Below are 20,401 nucleotides of genomic sequence, written 5' to 3'. Positions count from 1 at the left end.
TGGAAATATGTTCAACCAAGAACGCGAGACGATAAACCGGTCCAAGCGTTCTCGAATTCGAGATTTCGGACTCCTCCCTCTCTCCCAAGTGTGCCACTGACCCACAAACCGCAAATCTCCAAGACTACATTCATCCATCACATTTCGAAACCCCACCATAGCTCTCCGCTCCCTCGAAGCACCCCCTTCCTTCTCATCATAACTCAAAATTTCATTAAAATCGCCCCCAAAAACTATAGGCCCCTCATACTCGTCACACAACCCTTTTATCAAAGCCCAAGTTCTATGCTTATTCTCCTCCTCCGGCCATCCATAGATCCCCACAAATCTCCAGTGAACATTCCCCTTACTCACTATGTCCCCACAAATATGATTTTGAGAGGAAGAGAACAGAGTGAAAGAAATGGCATCATCCTTCCAAAATATACACAACCCACCTGCTCTTCCCACACAAGACACACCATAGGCACTAGAAAACCCAAGACTCTTCTTTTTCTGTTCAACAATGTTTTTTGTAACCTTAGTTTCCGACGCAACAAAATGTCGGGGGTATTGGAAGTACTAAGTCTTCGCAATTGACGAACTATTATTTTAGTTTACCTTAGTTTCCGACACAAACAAAATGTTTTTTGTAACCTTAGTTTACCCCTTTCTTTTGCACAAAGTTTCAGTAGAAATAATTTTGTGGGTAATAAAAAGAAAGATAAACTATTATTTTATATGTGTGATGAAAAATTTGTGGTTTCATTACAAAAATAGCAAAAAACAAAGGGGTAAACTAATAAGGAACACCTTACAAAAATACGGATAAACTAATAAATGACAGAGGGAGTAGTTTACAAAAGGATGCACCCCCCTCCCCTCTCTCTTTTTTTCTCTCTAAACCCTAGCCTTCCCTACCTCTTTTTATCTGTGAGGGGCTGCCACGGATATTTTCATCCATGGTAAGCCCCTCTCCCTCTTTTATTTTCAATTATTAGTTTTGTTGAATAAATTAGTATTTCTTTATGAGATTTTTTTAGTCTTTATTTTGGAGATCTCCTTCTCCCCTATGGGAGTTGTGAGTAGGGTTTTTTTGTTTTTAGGTGTGAGAAATTATTCTCATTGGTTGAAGTTCGAGACTCAACATGAAGGTATTGGAATCTTGGATGCGGTAAACATGGCTCGATCAAGAATGTTTTTCCCAAACTATGTCAGAATGATAGACTTCCTCAACAATAGCTGTTTGATTCAACAAATACAAGGGGGCTGCGCTGTATTGCTCGATCTGGGTTCATTGTAGTTTTTTCGAAGACAAATTTGATTTAACATTGTTTGATTGTATCTCATCTTTCTTTAATATCTATTGTAGATGCCGTTTCGCTTTCAATTAATAAAATTTCTCCTTAAAAAAACAAAATTTACAAAAAGATGCACCAGGCTCTACCTGCCATTAGCGAAATGTACTTATTTGCGCCTTTCTGATTGCCGAATGGATATTTCGTTGATGAAAAGTAAAGAAGTCAGTAATTCACTCCATTATCAACTTTGGTCACACCAGTCAACAGTCAATTCCAACGTCTCTCAGTCCGACCACCTCCTTCAACTTTAAAATGTTCGATTAACGAAGAAGCAAGGAATAAATTCGGCAATCAAATTTGACAGCACTCATTCGGAATCAGTCCAATCTTTCCAACTGATTATTATTCGACAGGAGAGAGAGTGCACGCGCGCGCGAGAGAGACGAGAGATCAGAAAAAATGGGGCATGGAAGTTCGAAAGATTCGTCATCATCTCGGAGGGGGAAGATGCGTCAAAAACTCCGGCGAATTGTTCGCCGTGAAAGTCGTTCTAAGCATTCTGCTGATCGTTTTAAGTTGGTTTCCGCCGATGATTTCGCCGGAATTGCTCTCCTTACTCTTATCTCCGTATGACTCTTTCTCTTTCTCTTTCTTCTTTTCATTCATTTTCCCTTTCTTTATGCTTGTTTTTTGTTTTTTTTTTTTTTTTTTACTTTGTACGGTTTGTTAACGATTGGATCTTTTACTAGTTGTACTTGTCTCTGTCTGTTGGTTGTCCGTTAAAAAGAAATAGATGGTGTAGAAAAAATAGCTTTAAAAATTTATTTCATCATTAAAATCAAGGCTGTCTCATAAAATTGGGATCCTATTAAATTTTTTGGTAAATAGAAGAAATGGAAGAGTTATAATTGGGAGAAGAAGAAGAAAAACGCTAAATAGAAATTAATCTCTTTGTATTTGTAATTAGATTTAGGTTTTTTTTTTCCTTTTCTTAAGGTTGACAACTAATAGAATTGGTCTCTTATATTTCGGGGCATGTGAACATGGCCTTACGCCTCTGATTAAAACAATGATATTTATAAAAAAAAATGAAAACGATGATATTTTTCTAGCAATTTAAATATGAATTACACATGGGGTATTTTAGGCATTTCAGAGACACCAAAGTCCTCAAGTACTACCTTATCGAACTAATAACGTTATATTGGTGCGATGCATTCGAAAACATGTAGAAAATTATTAAAGAGTTTTTCTTGTAAGAGATCGCCTACTTTTAAATTGAAATTAGACAATGATAAGCCCAATATTAAAGCCCAATAGTGGCTAGGTTAATTTATTTTGGTGACTAGTTTAATCCATTTAGTTACCAGGTCTACTTTTATATTAAAATTAGAGCGTCTCTTTTAATTGCAATTATTAAAGTAATTGCTAATTACTCTCTCTGCTTCTTTTTATCTTTCTCACTTGAAATTTTGACATTATTCATGCTTAAAAAGAATCTTCTCAAATGTTGTCCATTTATAAGAAAAAACATAGTTATGTGGGGGTATTGTTTGATTCGTTTCGATTAATACTTTGTTAATATTCAATCGTTATAATTTTTACTAATATATAATGAAAGATATTTAAGTTAAAAAACGTGTATTGGAAGTGAGAATGATAAAAAAACACAGGGAGTACAACTAATAAATCAGTTATTTTAAAAGTTGTAATCAGTTTATCCCACAAAATCAGGGATTTTTAGTTTTCTTTTTTATTTTTTAAAAAAATTTAGTTGAAAACGAAGCAAGTGATGTCTTGTAAATTTTCTTAGTTTTTTTTTTTGTTGTGCCTTTTTTTATCATTTTATTTTTAAATTAATTAATTAGTTACATCTTTTCTTTTTTCTCCATTTTCTATTTTTCGTATCCTACCTCTATCGACATATATTTTTGAGATAAGACGTACTCATTATTTGAGGACAAAGCTTGACCTTTAATTATTTTCAATTTATATTGGTAAAAATTGTAAGAAAATAATGTAATGAAAGTATTTTGTAGGGTAATAATATAACTTTTATTACTAATATGTTCATGAAATGCTTTGTGCCTCATAAACAGGGGTAATTCGTGGTGACTCTAAAGTAATAAAGGCTTTTTAAATTTATTGGTTTGATTTAGGGCGACATATAATATAATGATTACGTACATTTTCTAAAATGGTACTTCTTCCATTCTAAAATAAATAAAATACATTACATTTTATGCCGTTTCAAGATAAATGAAACGTTACTTTCTTTGGTATTGATTTTTCTCTATCTCTCTCCTCATTACATGATTCTCTCTTTTTCTTTCTCTCGATCTCTCATCTCCTAAATCTCTGTGCGAAGACCCTACGTTTCATTTAAAACAGAATGGAGCAAGTATTATTTCTCAAAAACTTTTGACAAAATTACGCATCTATGTTATATGACTCCTCTGTTTCTTAATACTTGCAAGTTGCAACATATGTTGATGACACACAAATTCAAGGATGTGGAAAGAGAGTGAAAACATGGCCCGCGTGAAAGTAATAAGTTTCTTTGTATGACAACTTAGCCAAAAGAGAAATGTTGTAAGTGTTGTGCAACATCCCAAGAGAAGAACTACAAGTATAAGAAAATGGAGATTGTAAGGCTTTATTTTGTTCAAATTATTTTAACTTATTTCAAAAGAGATAAGATGAGATAAGATAAAATAATGGTTGAACTTATTTTCGCTCATTTAAGTAAAAATAAGATAAGACAAGATAAGTTCAGATAAGATAAGATAGTATAAGACAAAATAAGTTGAATCAAACGAACCCTAATTATTTCTTAATATATTCATTTTTATATCATTTTTGCTTAAATTAACTTATCTTTGTTCAAAATACAAATGAACTTGTTTATACTGAACTTAACCTATTTTTGGTGAACTTTTATTTACAAACTTAACTTATTTTTACTGAATTTAACTTATTTTAGCTGAACCTATTTTTATTGAACGTATTATTGTTGAAATCTTTTTAGTGAACTTATCTTTGCTAAACTTAACTTATATTTTTGGAATTTAACTTATTTTTGATGAACTTATCTTTACTCGACTTATTTTTACTAAGCTTCACTTATTTTTGCTAAAACTTATTTAATAAGATGAGGAGAATAGAGCCTAACTTTATTTCAATAGTTGCACATCTTTGATTTATAACTACCCTAGGTACTTATGCACGACTTGAACTATTAATATCTTTATATCGGTAAAAGTTATAATATGTTATACTCCCTCCATTTCTTTTTAAATTACTCACTCCACTTTGGAGGTGAACCAGGAAGGAAGTACAAAAATATTAGAGAGAAACTGAAAAGGTGGAAAGAAAAACAGAAAAGTAAGAGAAACAAAATGTGGGTTAAAATATTAAAAATTGGATGACGTTAGTGGAAAAAGAGGAGAAAGTAAATGGGACATGTTACCAAGAATAGAAAAAACAACCATGTGTAAGAAAGGACATTGTGTAGATTAAAAAGAAATGGACGGAGTAATTTGTAAGTATATCTTGATACTAATCCAACAATATTGGGTTGGGGCTTGGGCTAATGGTCTTGGCCGGGGGTACCCTCATAGTAGGGCTCCGGTCGATGCCCACTACATTACCCAAAAAAAAATTAAGCATCCTTTACACGCCTCCCTTAACTCTACTTCTATTCTACTTAAGTAAAGGTGCTTAAAGTAAGGAAAACCTATTCCAAGTGGAATAGTAAAAACTTACAAGCCAAATGGCAACATTTAACAATAAAACTAAGTAATTAACTAATTAACTACTCTAATCATGTCCAAGTAACACAAGAACAACTGGATCTTGTCCAAGTGAGACTAATCCAACTCCTAACGCATTTAGGAAATCCTCCATCGCAAGATCTTCATTAGTCTTGGATAAGAGCACCCTGCCAAATGCCATGCCACTCCTAGTTGTGCTTGGCGCCTCATGATCCTCATCTTTGCAATGGAAACCTTTGTGGAAGGTACTCTTGGACTTTTGGCAAGTGATGCATCTTTCAAGCACTGGACGTATTTGAGCATCTTAGGCCAATAGAAGGGTTCACAAAGCAAATCATACCTTGTGCACACCAAAATGACCGGCTATACCTCCAACATGCATCTCCCTCACCACTAGTTCACGCACACTACACTTAGGCACACATATGCGATTCTCTTTGAATAAAAAACCATCTTGGACCCTATAAGGGCCATTGGGAGCAATGAGAAACTCCTTGAAATCAGCATCATCACTATAGTGTTGTTTAAGAATCTCAAATCTAAGGATGCGAGCTTCCATGACTGGTAATCGATAACCTCTGCTAGACAAAGCACCCGCCACTACATTCTCCTCGCGTTTCTTGTATTTTGAAGAGAATGTGAAGGATTGCATGAATTCCACCCATTTAGCATGTCTCACATTGATAATGTGAAGATAATGACTCACATTAAGAAAGACTCTCATGATCTGAATGAAGCACAAAAGGTTTTAGGTCTTTAGGATAAAGATAGTGAAACAAGTGCTCCAATGCTCAAATGATGGCATAAAAATCTTTGTCATAAGGGGAATAATTGAGTCTAGCTCCACTCAACTTCTCACTAAAAAATGCTACAGGACGTTTTTCTTGTAATAGCACAACACCTGTTCCAAGCCACTAGCTTCCGTCTCTACTTCAAAGAGTGTATAGAATATTCTATATATATAAGCATAAAATGCACTATTCTAGCTAGTGAGAAATGGAAGATTGATTAAGTTTTGGTCTGTTTTATTTATGTACTATTTTATTAATTTAAGGGAACTTTTTGTTTTGTTTTATTTATGACTTATGATGCATTCTCTTCACCTAGTTTCAAGAATATGTAGTTTTGTTAAATGCCACTAAGTCTCTAATAGATTACAGTAAGTTCTACTCCCTTCGTCTCATATCAATTGCAACATGTTCCTTATCCAATCATCCCAGATTAATCGCAACACTTTTATACTCGGTCGTCTCATATTAATTGCAACATTTCTATTCTAGGCATAAGTCAACTTATTTTTTATGGTCAATTTTCATTGGACAAATGTATCTAACAACAATAAAAATAATACCCAACCTCAATAATTACTAATAGTAAGCTCCAACACTCTACAACTATACTTCCTTCATTTTTAGTTGCAACATTTCGACTTTTATGTTTTCCAATGCAATATTTTGACTATTCCTATTTATAATTAGCTTCAAGTGAAATCTTTAAAAAGTTCGTATTTTGAAAAAATACATATTAAAATGAAGTTAACAACTATCTTCATGGCTATATTGTTCTTTATGTATAAACAACCAAAGGTGGTCAAAGTGGAATATGTTAATAGTGCAAAGTCAAACTTTTGCAAATAAAAAAGAACTTAGGAAGTATGTTTGATTGAGTTAATATAAGTTTTGGTAAGTTTCAATCAGTTCAAAATAATTTTGGACAAATATGGTGAAGAGAACGCACGCTTAATGCTATTATGAAATACACCTTGTTTTTGTAAACTAGTTATTAGGCCCGTGCTATGCCCCGAGTAAGAAAAAAATTCATTTATTAATATAATACTTTATGATAATAACACTAAATACAACCTAGCCTAGTGGTTAAAACTTTAGTACATGTACTTGAGGTTTTGAGATCAAACCCTATACTAAGCAATTTCTTAATTTTATTATTGTACATGGATTACATGAACTAAAACTCCCTAAGGAGAGCGCCACGTCACACAGTTTCTTGTTTTCGCACGCCTTTTAATATATTTGTATAGATTTTTGTGACACTAATGTTTATCCTATGCATTGTGTATTTTTGTGCACTATGAAATAAGGATTTCAAATACTCCTAAAGTTTTATATAGTTCATATTATACTTTATTTGTAAGCTGTATCATAGGTGATTGCTGTTTTATAAGGTAAAATTGGAAAAACCTAATTGGGCTAATAGAAGACCATTACAATTTTATTATTACTCATATAAGAATTGTTCGCACCGAAGCCAACCCTAAGAGTGAGTGTGTGTGTGTGTGTGTGTGTGTGTGTGTGTGTGTGTGTGTGTGTGTGTGTGTGTGTGTGTGTGTGTGTGTATACTTCCTCTGTTTCTGAAAATTTTACTCACTTCTGTTCACAAAAACAAAGTAAATAGGGGAGAAGTTGGTGGGAGAAATGGAAAACGTGGGTTAAAGGAGAGACAAACAATTATAAAATAAGGAGATGTAAGTAATAAAGTTAAGTTGAAAAAATAAAGTGAGTAAAGTTTTGTGAAATGTTCCAAAAGGGAATATGAGTAAATATTTTGTGAAATGGAGGGAGTATTTTGTAAGCAAAGATATTGAATGTCAAAAGTGTGCATTTGGAGTTCATTAAAAAGAAGTTTTACAACAATTTTTTAGCAGAGGGAGTGTTAATTAACGGTTGACATAGACTCCTAGCTAAGCTTTGGTTTGCAATTGATGCCTGTCTATGATCTTTGATCTATGAAAGCGCACTACATGAGGCAATATATATTTAATCTCATATATGATGGTATGATGCTACTTGTTGATGCGAAATTAGGGAGTTCTATTTTTCATTAACTTTCTTGCTACCATCATCTTCACTAATACCTTATGGATAGCTTTTTCTTTCTTTCCAGCAAACTAAAAGAGACAAGGAACTTGAAAAAAGAAATATCTTTTGAGTGAAACATTATCTTTATAACAATGAGTATTAAGTGCAGTTTGAAGCAGAAAAGTCTGATGAATTTATTATATAGGCAAAGATGACATTTAAGGACAAATGGTTGGCCTCTGTTACACTTGGAGAACAGACATTCTGCACAAACATCACCGAGAAGTTAGTATTTTCCTGTTTTACCTTGATTTTGATCAAATTAATGCATTTTTTTTCAGTTTGCTTGTCTGTCTCTATATGTGCTATACTTATAGTGTATATCAAATATGGGGATTGGCACAGACCTGGTATTAGATTTCATTAAGTTATCCACAAATGGACAAACAATCCGATTTAAATGACTATGATAACTGAAGGCACATCTCTTACTTTTGTGTTTGAGAGCTTCAACTTATCATAGTTGATCAGCCTGTATTGGCTTCTCACACTTTTGATGGTCAATCAGCAAGTCCCCAAGTCCTCAATATTTGAAGGAGCTTATGTGCTCCTAATTCTGATAATATCTCTATTATGGTTTCCCTTATTGGACACTCTTTCTCCTTCCAATCTTGTTGCTTTGTTCCTGTCTAAAATTCATGACTCATAAAATGGTGAACCAAATTTCAAAGTCGTATTTCGAAAGAGGGAGTATCATATTGCTTTTCTTACCATTTGTATAAGTGTCTAAGTGACCGCACTTCCTTTCTTCTTTTCTCAACTTTGTCATCTCTCTACTCTTCACAGTCTTGCTAGCTATCATTTTTAACCTCTCCATAGCTGAAATATTTCTGGAGCTGTTGCTTTACTATACATGTTGCTGGGATTTTCTTTATTTGAAAGATCGAAAACTATAACATTTGTTATGCCAATAGTTTTATGCGTGAATAGTCCTTACTCCTCATACCAACTGCCATGATCCCTGTTATTAGAATGATAAATTTAGTGCTGCACTTCATCTTCTTCTTATATAGTTATATATACTTGTTTCGTTCTATAGTAATTGCAACATTTCCCTTATGTGAAGTTTCACATTAGTTGCAACATTTCCCTTATCTAGTAATATCTTCTCTTTAGCTCCCTCCTAAGTCCTATTACATAGGTCCCTCTTTCTATCTATCTCTATATATCTCCTCTTTACATGACTTTCTGAGTAAATTTGCCTAGAGGTGACGTTGCAATAATAGTGCAACAAAGGAAGTACAATTTTCTTTGAGGGTAGATGATTGTTAACTCTATGCATGACATTGCCCCTTCTGTTTTCATTTGCATAGTTTTCTCTATTGTAGTATCAATCTTTCTGCTCTGTCTTGCCTTCTATTTCGTAACTGTTTTTTTTTTGGGTCACTTTTTTTTTTTTTTTGCAGCACAGAAGAGCCTGTTTGGAACTCGGTAAGTGAACGAAGAAGGTTATGCTTTTGTGGCTTTTGGCTGCATTTACATTATGATGCCTCACTTATATGCTTCATGGAGAACATTCTTTGGGATGTGAGGCATGACAATCCATTTTATTTCTTTGTCGGACGGAGAATTTTTTTCTGTTTGGTTAGCGGTTATCGCTGTTGTCTAAATGTTTTGATATGAAGTGTATTATGAGACGTGCTTGGTTTTTCTTTGCGAAAGTAAGAAGTGGGAGTGTTTTTCCTTTTAGGTTACAAGGCTCAAGGCCTCAAGCAGCCTTCTCTTGTCCTTTTAATTTTTATTTCAATGGAATAAACACAAGCGATGTAGCTTGTTTTTGATTTTTTGAATATAGTTTTTAGCCTACTATTTGGTTTCATAACCTTGAATTATTATTTACTAAAAGGATTCTAGTGGCTGCTAGTACAATAAGGAGTTGTAGGAACCATGCATGTAATAAATGTGCAATGCTAGTGATTTCTTTCTGGAGGGTTTCTGGTGCACTTTTTGGATGAGAGTATTTAAATGTATCAAACGAATTACAGAAAAGAGACTGCAAATATACTAGCCTTAATTAATGAAATATCTGTAAATCCTGAAACCTTCTGTTTTGGAGGTTTGCATTCATCATAGTTTGCCAAATGGAAGCGTAACAGGCAGGGTCCAGCTATCCCAAGCAAGATTTTCTCTAGATACACCATAAGAAGCAGGCAAACTGGTTCTAGAAAATAGCTGTAATATTTGTGCTTTAGCTGTGTCCTTTCTCGTGAGCAGCAGTATTGTGGTTAGTAAATGGAAAGATGGTCTGATGCTTATGTTTGCACGCTGTGTAAAGAAAATCATAACACGGGATAACTGCATAGTGGCGATGGGTATTGGTGAGAGACAATAACTCCAGGCATAACCGCATAGGTGCCGACCAAGGTTCATGAGGAACAATAATTGCAGGCAAACTTTATTTCAATGTCAACTTCGCTTGGAAGCTAAAGGTTCTTTAAAGGTGAGAGTTTTTGTGAATGTCGGCATTGGGTAGGAATAAAACTAACGAGAGCTCCAAAACCGTTACCGGGTTGGCTACTTTTCTAGATATCTGTCTCCTTTGCCGAGTTTATATAGTGAGTCTTTTTTAGATGTTCTTCACTGTGAAATGGCAAGTGACCTCCAGAGGAATGTGTTTCTTTGGATGAGAATACTGGACTTGTCAATTAAGTGTTTTGGCATGGCTGCAGATCTGCTTTCTAGTGTGAGGCTGACTGGCTGGAGGGGAACTGTCATGCTTTTTTATGAGCTTCCTAGTGTTTTGATTCATCAGGGATTAAGAAATTGGGTTGAATTGTCCACACTTTCTTGTCTTTACTCGCTTTCTGAGTCCTTTTTCAGTTATTGATATAATTGAACAAAGATAACTGCAGGCAAGGTCCAAGCTGAGATGACTGAAGCATATAGTAAGGCTGTGGGACTCTCTTTGCTGTTGAATTGTTGTGGTTGAGTTACACCCATTTGGTAGACCTCCCTCAAAAAATTTGTTAGACCTCTGTTTAGACTGCCCTAAACTGTCTTTTGATGTATAAGTTATGTGTATGGGGACTATGGGCAATAGTTTGCCTTGAAGTCGCCAGATTGTCACGTTGTGAAACTTGCTACTTCTTATGGCACAAGTCTTTTGTAGCTAATAAGGGTGGATTTGTCCTGCTTCTATTTTGTTCACCTGTAATTTCCTTACGTGGGTTTTGGTAGGCATAAGGGGTTGGGAATACTTGGTAAATCTGTAGCATTGAACTTTTATGGGATTAATGAAGTTATCCTTGGAACCTCTCATGAGTGTTTTGTGGGGGTAGAGTTGTATTCTTTTTAAAATCCCTTTGGACTTGGCCTTGTAGGACTTCTTTGGGATAATCTTTATCTGATATACATAGTGTTATTCATGCAACTTGTTTTTTTTTTCCTCCATGTACTAAGCCGGAAGACTTCTGTTCTTGTATTGTGAATCTGATAAAGTTTTTGGAGAAAATATTGTGATTGATTGTATTTGCTCTAGTATCACGTATGATATACAAGCCTTACATAGCTGCACAAGAAACCTATACACAATGGAGACATAAAACAAACTAAACCCATAATACGTATGGGCTTCGCATATGTCTAATACTCTCAAGTGGGAATGTGAAGGTCCCCAACACCCAACTTGGATAATAACAGAGAAAATTAGGCTTCTCCAAGTGCTTTGGTGAAAATATCCGCAAGTTGTGCATTAGTTCAAATATGAGTTGTGGTAATAACACCAGCAACAACACAATCAATCTCGATGTGTTTGGTGCGTTCATGGAAGACAGGGTTGGCGACAATATGTAAAGTTCTCGATTATCAAACAAGAAAACTGCGTAACCATCTAATCTCCGCACATGTAAATGCCATGGACCAATAGTCAGCCTCTGCTGAAGACCCAAACACCGTCGTTTGCTTCTTTGCCTTTCATGAGATAGGGGAATTACCAAGCATGATAAAATAGCCAGAGATGGAATGACGGGTAATAGGACAGCTCGCCCAATCTGAATCACAATAGGCATTAAGTTGAAGGTAAACTAAGGAGGACGTCAATCACGTTGTGGGTGAGCTGAAGTTGGTGTGGCTTCAACAATGGGAGAGGAAGCAGATGAGGGACACCGGGCAGAAGAGTCGCGATCAGCAAGCACCATAGTACTAGGTTGTGTAGTGTTATAAAACAATAGGAATGCACTTCCCAAAAGCTGCTGAAGAGGAGGAGAGCCTATTGTCCTATATAAACCACACACCAACCTCCCATACGGTCGAGTTTGGAGAGTTTATTTTAGTGGTTAGCTTTGGGAGTGTGTCAAGTCACTCGAAAACTTGATAATCTATCTTTATTTTCTGTTATTTCCATTATTGTCAATCAAATATTATCATCTTATTCCTTAATTCAACTGTCCATTCAGTTCATTACAAATGGTATCAGAGCCAAACCTCGGAGTGGTGGCCTCGAACCAGCCAGCTGTGACCAACGAGGACGTTGGTCCTTATGAGGGGACGAATGTTATGGACTGATCCTAAGGAAAGGATCTCACATCGACCGTATGGGAGGTTGGGGTGTGGTTTATTTTGGACAATGGGCTCTCCTCCTCTTGAGCTAGCTTTTGGGAAGTGCATTCCTACTGTTCTATAACATGTAGCAGCATTTGAGGGGCACGACTGTAGGTGTGCTGCTGGACTGCACAGTAGCTATAGGTGTGCTACTGGTGGGCTGCAAATCAGGGGTGCTGGTGTGGTGGGTTGCAGGACAATGTGAGGGATGTTGTTGGTCTCAATGTTGCTCTCCCCCTATCTCTTGAAGTTGGCTGTAATGAGGTACTGCCAGGTCCAAAAATTATGTGCTCAAACTCCCAATCACATACAACCTGAAGTAGAGAAGATGTTGTTGGAAAAGTGTCAACAACTTCTTGAGCAAAAGGAAACACATCTTATTGAAATCGCACATCCCTCGAAGCAGAAATTTCCGTAGTCTCCATATCAAGAACCTTCCACCCTTTCTATCCAAATGGATAACCAAGAAACACACATTTATGGCTCCGTAACGCAAACTTATCCTTTTCGCGATGTTTATTATGGGCATAGCAAAGACACCCAAATACACACATTTATGGGTCTTGTCTAGCACGAAGCTTTGGAGCAGCAACACAAGTACACCCACACATTACATCCTCAAACCCATAAAATAAATCCCATAATTCCTTAAACTTGTTGTGATAGGACACATCAATCATGCCCTTTTGTCTCAGTGAATGATAATGTGATTTTAATTGGTTGATACGAGGGCCGTTAATAGTAGAATATCGTTCGCGCAAATCCTTCCACATCCCAATAGCAATTTAATGAGACATAACACTAGGTTGGATTGAGACAATAATTGAATTTAAACAGCTAACAACATATAGTGGAATTATTGGCTTTCCATACCGCAAACTAGGGGGATTTAAGATCAACAGGTTCATACCTGCTGTATTCCTACCCTCCAGCTCATTCATAATAGCTTTTGACCATGTATCATAATTATCACCAGTTAACAAGTAAGTAGTAAGGGACTCACTAGAATTGTGAATGATGTAGATATAATAGGTTGACGCATCATAAATGAATTGGGTCTTCTTGACATCCTTCTCCCCTTCAATCATACTCATGGCAAAGAACATGTGAGGAGAACGTGTGAAGAGTCAAGAGAAAAACTTAAGAAAAACAATTGATTACGGCGTCTGAAAAAATTGCGAATTTTGGATCGAAAAACCCTAAGGCTCTGGTACCATGATAAAGGTATTGGAGAAAATATTGTGATTGATTGTATTTGCTTTATCACGTATGACATACAAGCCTTATATAGCTACACATAATATGGAAACCCATACACAATGGAGACATAATATGGGCTTCCCCCATATATCTAATAGAAGCTCAGTCACAACTTTGGTGAAAATTTTCGCTCACCTTGCTCAAACTGATTTAAATTGGCCATTTCGATCATAGCAACTATCACCGTGTCTTATGTGACTATATATCTGTCGAAAGTCTGCCATTAGTGTTACAAATTTCAAGGAGGTGTTGGTTCCAAATGATTGCTACGAGTGGGTTTTGTTGCAATATGTTTGGCCATTGCAAATGTAGAGAAATGTGTAGTAAGAGTTGCATTATATTGTATGAACGTCTTAAGATTTGCTCATGTAGATAATTGTTTTGGACATGTTACAAACCTAAAGGTGATAATTGCTGATAAGTTTTGTTGTTTACATAATTGGGATTGATGTGACTGAGCTGTGAAATATTTCTAGTATAGTGGTTTTGTTACTTTGGATAGCTTTCTGGAACAGCATATATGTTTTTGTTTCTCTGTTGCTTTTTGATGCAGCATCTGGATATTTTCCCAGTCAAATTGTTAGATTGAACTGAAAGCAATTGGTTTGTCTTCTTTATTTCATTGCTATGGTAAACTTGTGACTCAGGACATCAGTAACTCTCCTCCCGCCCAAACTTTTGACATTTATGCCTTTTTTGCTTCAAGAAAATTTAAAGATTCCTTACTGCGGTCCTCTTCTGAACAATGTCCATCTGTTTATTTTTGCAGGAAAAGAAGCTTCTTTTAGAAAGCAATGGGTCTCATACTGCAAGAGTTTCTGTCTATGAGGTGTGAATATTCAATATTGCTGTTTGAGCCATATCAACACTTTCTAGTGATCTTTGTTTGCATTCCTCTGTCATTGTCGAGGGTATACTGTTGATTTTACGCTTAGGCGGTACAGAAAAGCAAAAAAGGAATTGGTTGGGCTAATATAGTTACGTAATTAAATTGTGCTCATGAAGTCCTTTTTGTTGCTTAATGTTTTTAGATGGTCGTACAATATGATGTCAAAATGGAGTGTTTTTTTTCGTCTTCCTAGTGTTGGAAAAGATCTCTTAGTTAATTGGCAGCTTTGTGCCATAAATTTTTTTTTTTTTTTTGATTGGAACTCATATCTTCATTATGTATTTGGCAGACCAACTTGTTGAAGAAGAACAATCTCATAGGTTATTGTGAAATTGACCTACTTCTATTTCTAACTCAGGTGTGTCCTCTAGTTAGTTTCTTTGCTACCATAGTTTACAGATTATTTTAGTTATTGGGAATTCTCAAGTGAAGGAAAGTGGGGAAAATATGGACCACTTTTAACTAATGAATTACAGAGTATCTTCTGGTTTTCCTTTATTATTACTGTTTAGTATTAAGAGTTTAAATCCTCTCGAAAAGAAAAAAATTGTAAAAAATAATAACAATAGAAGCTGTGTATAAGGTTATTACTAATGGAGTAGTATGATGCTGCAGGATTCAGATTCTGATATAGTCGAAGTTGATCTCTTAGATCCATCAGCAACTGACATTGTTGGCAAACTGTCTTTCTCATGTTTTGTTGAGGTATGTATTGCATGTGTAGTATTGATTGATTTTAATTGCCGTATTTGTACTATACTATGGTTAGTTTCTGTCTCTTGTAGGATCCAGAAGAAACAGAAAAAGATTTTGCAAGGCGTATTTTATCTATTGTGGTATGTTCGGCATTTCCATGTTTATTTGGTAATTTTTATCTGCAGGGTACTTTTACAATTAGACTTCTCTATTCCTTTTTTCTTTTCAATATAACATATTATTGGTAGAGATTGAAAGGATGAAAAGAGGTTCTAATTCACCTCTTTTTGGCCTTGTCCAACAATATGTAGCTGATGATATCTCATGAAAAAATATACCGGTGTGTGGGTGGTGAAAGCCCCACAAAAAGCGTGCAGTATTTTGATCGACTTCTTTTCGTTGCATAGAGATGTGGAGCAAAAACTTGCTATTAAGGAACAATGGTCGAGGAGGCTCTAATGAATTAATAAAGGGGGATACAATAATAACTGTTGGGTGCATGTCCAACAACTTTTGTCCTCATATTCTAGAAAATAAGAAAATTTGAGCACCCATGAATTTTGTTGTTTGTTGTTGCTAGACAAAAATTAATGGAACATTAATCCATTGGAAGATGCCATGTAAAGAAAATTTGGTATCTGAATTCTGAACTTCCAATAATCTTCTACACAATGTATAACCATGATCATTCACTAGGAAAGTTCAGTGTAGACAATATCTTTGCCAGTATCCTCTCATTTACCTGTTTTTTTTTTTTTTTTCACTAATGCGGACTTAAACGCTGTAGTTTTATGTATTTAGAGTCATCGTCACCAAAACTCTAAAATGAAAACTGATACGAGTTTCTGAAATTTTAGTTTAGATTAGTGTTTCTACTTGAAAGTTCCTTAGAAGTTTTTTCAAAGTATTTCATGTCAGCTATGCTTTAGAAGTTGGTATTGTTTCTTTTTTGTCATTTTATTCCCGCCTTAAGTGGGAATTACGTTAAGGATTTGCATAGAATAGAGCATGGTATTTCTGTTCTGATTAGCTTACCCATTGTTTCTCTTTGATAAATTGCTTATATATAAGCATTTTTAGTAGATTATATTTTATCGATTTGTTGTATATCTTTTCTTAATCTTACTTTTTCCAGGCTACTTTTTAGCGGGCATCCGTATGTTTGTTAGCAGTCTAATATTTTTGATATCTTTATAGGATTATAATGAAGATGGCCTGCTTTCTTTCTCGGAATTCTCCGATTTAATTAATGCATTTGGGAATCAAGTGGCAGCTGACAAGGTCTGGTTCTTGATTTACAACTTTTTCCCCCCTTTGCTGAATATTCATTTCATGCCATGTCCTTCATTACAGGGCCAGTAACTTGGGTTATCTTTTTCTAATGTTGTTTAGGAACTGTTTACTAATCTTGTCCTTGCAGAAAGAAGAACTCTTCAAGTATGCAGATATTAATGGGGATGGTGCTGTTAGCATTGAGGAATTGGCTGCCCTCCTTGCTCGTCATCAAGAAAAGTATGAAACGAGTACAACTTACATGCTTTGTCTATAGAATTATCAATTGGGATCATATCTTAGTTTCCTGATTTGAATCGCAATTTATCCTTAGGTTTGGGCTTATATTGTTATATGGGCAAGACAGTTTTTCCTCTCCATAATACGTCTCTAAATTCAGCTTATGGGTGAGTGCCTCGAAATTAACAATTTGGTAGGATGGTTGGTAGGGGTGGTAACGTGGCGCTTTTGTTCTCTTATCAGAAGGAGTACGCCGTGGTGATAGCTGCAACATCGATGCTAGCCTAAAAGGGTTGTGGTTGTATATTGCATGTATTAATGGAAGGAAAATCGAGATAAATAAGGAAACATGGATTCTAATAATCTAACCTTTGGGCCGTTCGCTCAAATTAATCCCAACTTTTGATCATTTTCAAATAATCCAACCTTTCTTTTGATTATTTTCAAATAATCCAACCTTCTAACATGATCCGCTCATATCAAACCATGACCTGTTGAAATAGGTTGATGACCAGTAGAATAAAATTGCACGCGTGTCTTCTAATTCGTTCAATGTTTAAGTAATCGATTTAAATTTTAATTAACTTAACTAACACAAATAACCACCAACACCACCACCAAGGCCCAACACCACCACCAACACTAAGGCACTACAGCCAACACCACCACCACCACTGCCAACTACCCCATTTCGCCCACACCACCGTTAACCACCAACATACAGCCGCACAACCTCTACTCTACCAAACCTCTTCACAAAACTCCTTCCCACCCCGTGCCTCTATTTGCCACCAACAACAACACTCAATCCTCCAAAATTTGCTAATAGTATCATAAATTGGTTTGACAATTCTATTCGAAAAAACATTCTCGCCAATAACAAGACGTATATAAGTGAGTCCAACATTTTCCTCAACATACTCCAATTTCTTATTCAATTCCAACGTCATGTGATGAAAATTGTAAGACAAACACTCGGGTAACAAAGACTCTAAACAAATACAAAGCGACATGAAGCAGCTCTCATCGTAGATCATTGTTTTGTCGTCGGTTGTCGAGAATCTAAACATTAGACCTGCGATGGAGGTAGCCGCACCACAGGGTGTAGTTTTTTAGGAGTTTGCGGCGAAAGCGGCGGAAGATGGAGTGGTCGAGGGAGTTGTCGAGAGGGGGTCGGAGACGCATCTGAGCATTGGCTAAGTGAAGTACGGAGTGGAGGCGGCGGGGAGGGGGTCGCAGGGGGTGGGGGTGGGGGAGGCGGTGGTCACATCGGGTGGGGATTCTTGGTCAACAAAGGGAGAGAGTGATTAGAGAAGAGAAAGAAGCAAATGGAAAAAAGAATGGAAAAATTGATTCTAATAATCCAACCTTTGGGCGGTTCGCTCAGAATAATCCAACCTTTTGATTATTATTTAATAATCCAATCTTTTATCCCAATCCGCTCATAATGCACTGTGACTTGTTGAAACAGGTTGATGACCAGGAGAATGGGTTAATTGCACACGTGTCTTCCTCTAATTTGTTGTGATTTAATTAAATCTTTTTTTACTACCCCCTCCCTCCCCTTCTCCACCCACTGCCACCAACCCCCCATCCTCACCCCTTCCCTCCCTCCCCTTCCCCACCCACTGCCACCCCCTCCCTCCCTTTGCCCACCCACTGCCACCAAACCCCCATCCTCACCCCCTTCTCGTCTTCTCAACGAGCAGGGGTTGTTCGCAAAGGGGTGGGGGTGGGTGTGGGGCAGGTATCGTGAGCAAGGAGTGGGGGTAGGATGGGGATCGTGAGCAGGGGGTGGGGTGGTTCTTCATGACTGGTGAGGCAGGGGAGGGAGGGAGGAAGGGAGATTAAAGGGGAAAATGAAAAAAAAAATTACCATTCCAACAGGTTACCGGTCTCACGGTGCATTATGAGCAGAAAAGGTTGGATTATTAAATAATAATCAAAAGGTTGGATTATTTTGAGCAAACGACCCAAAGATCGGATTATTAGAATCAATTTTTCCAAAAAGAATTAATCTTACCATCTTAGCAGGTTACCGGTTTCATAGTTCAATATGAGGAGATCGTGCTAAAAGGTTGGATTATTAAAAAATAATCAAAAGGTAGGATTCGTTTGAGTGAATGACCCAAAGGTTGGATTATTTTGATCAAGTTTTCCTATAATTAATGAAGCACTAACAAGTGTCATGACCATCATTGATGAGTACAAAGAGAAATGGAGGGGGGATACTGTTGTCGATCCATGGACATAAATATGTCAATTGTGTTGATGGACAGAGTTCCTTGCCTGAGATGGAGGGGTGGATTGGCAGTGAGGTAAGGGTTTGTGCTTCTTAGGTGATGGTTGATGGTTATGTGATGTATGTAAAGTTGGGTTTGGTTAGAATGAAGACAGGGTTGGGGGGGGGGGGTTTGTCGGGATGAAGGAGTTTGGGGAAAGTTCAAAATAGTAATAGGGGAAAGGACTGTAAATACATGAACCAGACAGTACCTAAAGGAACCAGGGGTATTGATTACCTTTTCCATCCTCAAAATCCCTATGCAATCTTCCCCTAAGTAATTTGAAGGTTCTTGCACATTAAAGTTAGCCCTGTAATTCAAGACCATTCCTTTAAACTAAATGTAAAGCATCTCATGATAAAATTAAGAATCCCAAATGTATGCTTATAAGAACAAAATCCCAATATCCCATGATAAGTTTGTAGTCTTTGCTCCTCTATCAACTATGCTACTAAATATGTTACTCCCCTCTGTCCTAATTTACTAGAAACACCCCTTCATGCCCAGTTTAGGAGATGGATAAGTGGGCAGATGTTATTATTATATTGTAAAAGTTTAATGACACTACCTCCGTTCCAATTTACTTGCAACACTAGGATTTTTGCTCCTCCCAATGCACAACTTTAACCATTGATATCTTTCATTATCCTTTATGTAAAAATTATAAAATGTTGATATTTGAAAGTATACATTGAGACAGATCTAACAAGATCACATATAACTATGTTTAACCTCACATATTAATCATCCTAGATGATCAGAAGAGTGTATGAATAGTGTACAAGTCCAATTGCTGCAAGTAATTCAGAGGAGTAGAAGGTAGTCGTGAACTTTTATACTAGAGGTAAACTATGTGGAACCTTTTATTGGGTGTGGATGGGTGGCATCGGCATTACTCTATTGTTGTTTCATCATCTTCAATGAAGGCGTGGGCTATATTGGTAGAGTGAGAAATACTAAAGGGTCCACGCCTTAAAGATATGGAAAGTATCCTGTTTACATTTGGATGGTTGTGTATGGAAAAGGGCTCACTAGAAAATTGAGTCGTTGGCATTAAGCATTTGTGAGAATGGATTTGGGAGGGATAAATGAGAGGATGGTGCTGTAGAGAGATGCTTCACAATAGTTTTTTGTCCTTGAATGTTCACTGGAGAGAATTGAAGAATTTTCAGGAACATAAATACTGCATAAATTTCCTATTTGGCTGGGTTGTTTTTTCACAGGATTAACTTTGGGCAGTGATAAAAGAATATGAGATTACTTTAGTATCGGGCAGCAAGTTTATGATTTGATC

General features: G+C 36.3%; 1 protein-coding gene across 7 annotated transcripts in view; it reads left to right on the top strand.

Moving 5' to 3' along the window:
- Positions 1 to 1,429: 1,429 nt before the first annotated feature.
- LOC104907693 (phosphatidylserine decarboxylase proenzyme 3) overlaps positions 1,430 to 20,401 on the top strand; it is a 42,444-nt gene continuing 23,472 nt past the window's right edge. For 2 of the 7 annotated variants that reach the window (XR_007273450.2, XM_019252656.3), the window contains exons 1-9: positions 1,435 to 1,907; positions 8,075 to 8,154; positions 9,336 to 9,360; positions 14,498 to 14,557; positions 14,907 to 14,975; positions 15,233 to 15,322; positions 15,403 to 15,453; positions 16,511 to 16,594; positions 16,734 to 16,825. Coding sequence is in view for 6 of the 7 variants with exons in the window: in XM_019252656.3 (XP_019108201.2) it covers positions 1,740 to 1,907; positions 8,075 to 8,154; positions 9,336 to 9,360; positions 14,498 to 14,557; positions 14,907 to 14,975; positions 15,233 to 15,322; positions 15,403 to 15,453; positions 16,511 to 16,594; positions 16,734 to 16,825 (719 nt within the window). In the remaining variant the exon portion in view is untranslated. Of the gene's footprint in view, positions 1,908 to 8,074; positions 8,155 to 9,335; positions 9,361 to 14,497; positions 14,558 to 14,906; positions 14,976 to 15,232; positions 15,323 to 15,402; positions 15,454 to 16,510; positions 16,595 to 16,733; positions 16,826 to 20,401 lie in introns of all 7 variants that reach the window. The other 5 variants (XM_048643117.2, XM_010696661.4, XM_048643115.1 and 2 more) reach the window with 5 other exon arrangements.

Source organism: Beta vulgaris, chromosome 4, assembly GCF_026745355.1.
Source record: "Beta vulgaris subsp. vulgaris cultivar EL10 chromosome 4, EL10.2, whole genome shotgun sequence".
Lineage (NCBI taxonomy): Eukaryota > Viridiplantae > Streptophyta > Magnoliopsida > Caryophyllales > Amaranthaceae > Beta > Beta vulgaris.
Note: the sequence above shows the minus strand (reverse complement) of the source record. Positions and strands in the feature narration are given on the sequence as shown.